At 30.7% G+C, this 1680-nt stretch overlaps 1 protein-coding gene across 1 annotated transcript; it reads left to right on the top strand.

Moving 5' to 3' along the window:
• Positions 1-401: 401 nt before the first annotated feature.
• Positions 402-788, top strand: LOC108478662 (classical arabinogalactan protein 5-like). The gene has a single exon (XM_017781138.1). The coding sequence runs from the start codon at positions 402-404 to the stop codon at positions 786-788; it is 387 nt and encodes a 128-aa protein (XP_017636627.1).
• The last annotated feature ends 892 nt before the right edge of the window (positions 789-1680 follow it).

The raw sequence follows: 1680 nt of genomic DNA, 5'->3' as shown, positions 1-1680 counted from the left end.
ATCTTAAATATTTTATTTAGATACAAAATCATAAACCAAAGTAAAATAAATCTACAGTTCATCAAGCCATTTCTCGCCTCAACCTCCTAATTATTAATTATAATATAATAAAATGTATATTATAAAAATTTATACATTTGAATATATAATTATTTGTTATATACATAATTTAAATTTAATTAATATAAATTTTAAGTTAATGAAATTTTTAAATGTGACAAAATAATTTTATAAATAAATTTATTTAATCAAAGTTTTTAATAAGGTTAGATTTTGAAATTTAAAACGATAATAATCCATTTTAGTTAGTTCAAAAGAGATTCCACCTTACATATATATCAGTTTTCATCTCCTCTTCTCGTCTGCCTCTGGATTGTTCTGATTTTTTTTTAAGCTTGTAAATGTCGAAATCCTTCGTTTGCTTCGTTCTTTTGGCTCTAGTAGCCACCTGCGCTTTCGGTGAAGCTCACAGCAATACGCCAACCAAGTTACCGTCATTTCCCTCTCCAACCACCACTCCCACAGCTTCGCCACCAGCTCCTTCGCCGTCAACTGTCACTCATTCTCCTTCTCCTTCTCCTTCATCCCATGAATCTTCTCTGACTTCCTCTCCTACCAGTTCTCTTTCAATTCCTCCTTTGGCTCCCACTATTGTTCCTAACATTGTTACTCCCGCTTCCTCCATCAGTCAGACACCAGATTTATCTGCAGCTCCTCTTTTGAACGTCACCATTGGATTTGCCATTGCAGTTATTTTGGCAGCTCTTCATTTGTTGACCGAGATTTGACTTTAGAGAAGTGTTTTAAATTGAATAAAATATTAATTTTAGTAGAAATTTTATCAGGTTTTCATATATATATATACACATATATTTTAATGGTGTTCATGACTTATTGTCATTTTGATGGCTGAGAGTTGATTCGATTATTATTATAGTTATTTATTTATTATTATTCGAGTAAATTTCATTTATATCCCAATTTTATAAAATATTTAAGGTTTTATATCGGTTTTTAAATACTTTAAAAATAAGTTAGTGTTGATTTTCGTTATTTGTAATCAGTATGATCACTTAATTGGATTTACTCATTTTTTAAATGTTTTCATTTTGTTCATTAAATAAAAATACGATTATTATCATTAAAATTATTTTTATTTTAGTCGGAAAAATATTAAATCTCTAAAGCAATTGACCGTTCATGCGATATAATCATTTTTTACCCTACCACTATTATTCATCATCTTCTTCCCCACTACACCACCCCTGCCTCCATCATTCTTTTTCTTGGTTCCCTGCTTCTAGCCACCATACCATCTCTTCACCTGCTGTTGGGAAGTGGGCCAAAGCTTGTAAATAAAAAAATGAAATTGATAGCATTAATGGCGCTTTGGTAGAAGCTGTAAGGGAAAAGAAGGAAACCAGTACAGAATTACAGTTAAGCATGATGTCTTGCAATTAGATATGCATTTTTGGTCATTCTCAGAGAAATAATCATTAATCTATTCAGTCCAGTTGGATATTTACTATGATTAACTTTGGAACATAGAGAAATAGAATCGAAACTTGCCTTTGGAAGAAAGAATATGGTTTTTATGATTCTCATTGTTGAGGATTTCAACATTCAATTGTTTAAGAATGGTGTCCATTTTAAGGATCTTGTAATCACTAATCCATCTGA

The sequence above is a fragment of the Gossypium arboreum genome, chromosome 5, assembly GCF_025698485.1.
Source record: "Gossypium arboreum isolate Shixiya-1 chromosome 5, ASM2569848v2, whole genome shotgun sequence".
Lineage (NCBI taxonomy): Eukaryota > Viridiplantae > Streptophyta > Magnoliopsida > Malvales > Malvaceae > Gossypium > Gossypium arboreum.
Note: the sequence above shows the minus strand (reverse complement) of the source record. Positions and strands in the feature narration are given on the sequence as shown.

Bases quoted from the DNA above. Each gene is read 5' to 3' on its own strand.
- LOC108478662 (XM_017781138.1), top strand. From the start codon at position 402: ATGTCGAAATCCTTCGTTTGCTTCGTTCTTTTGGCTCTAGTAGCCACC.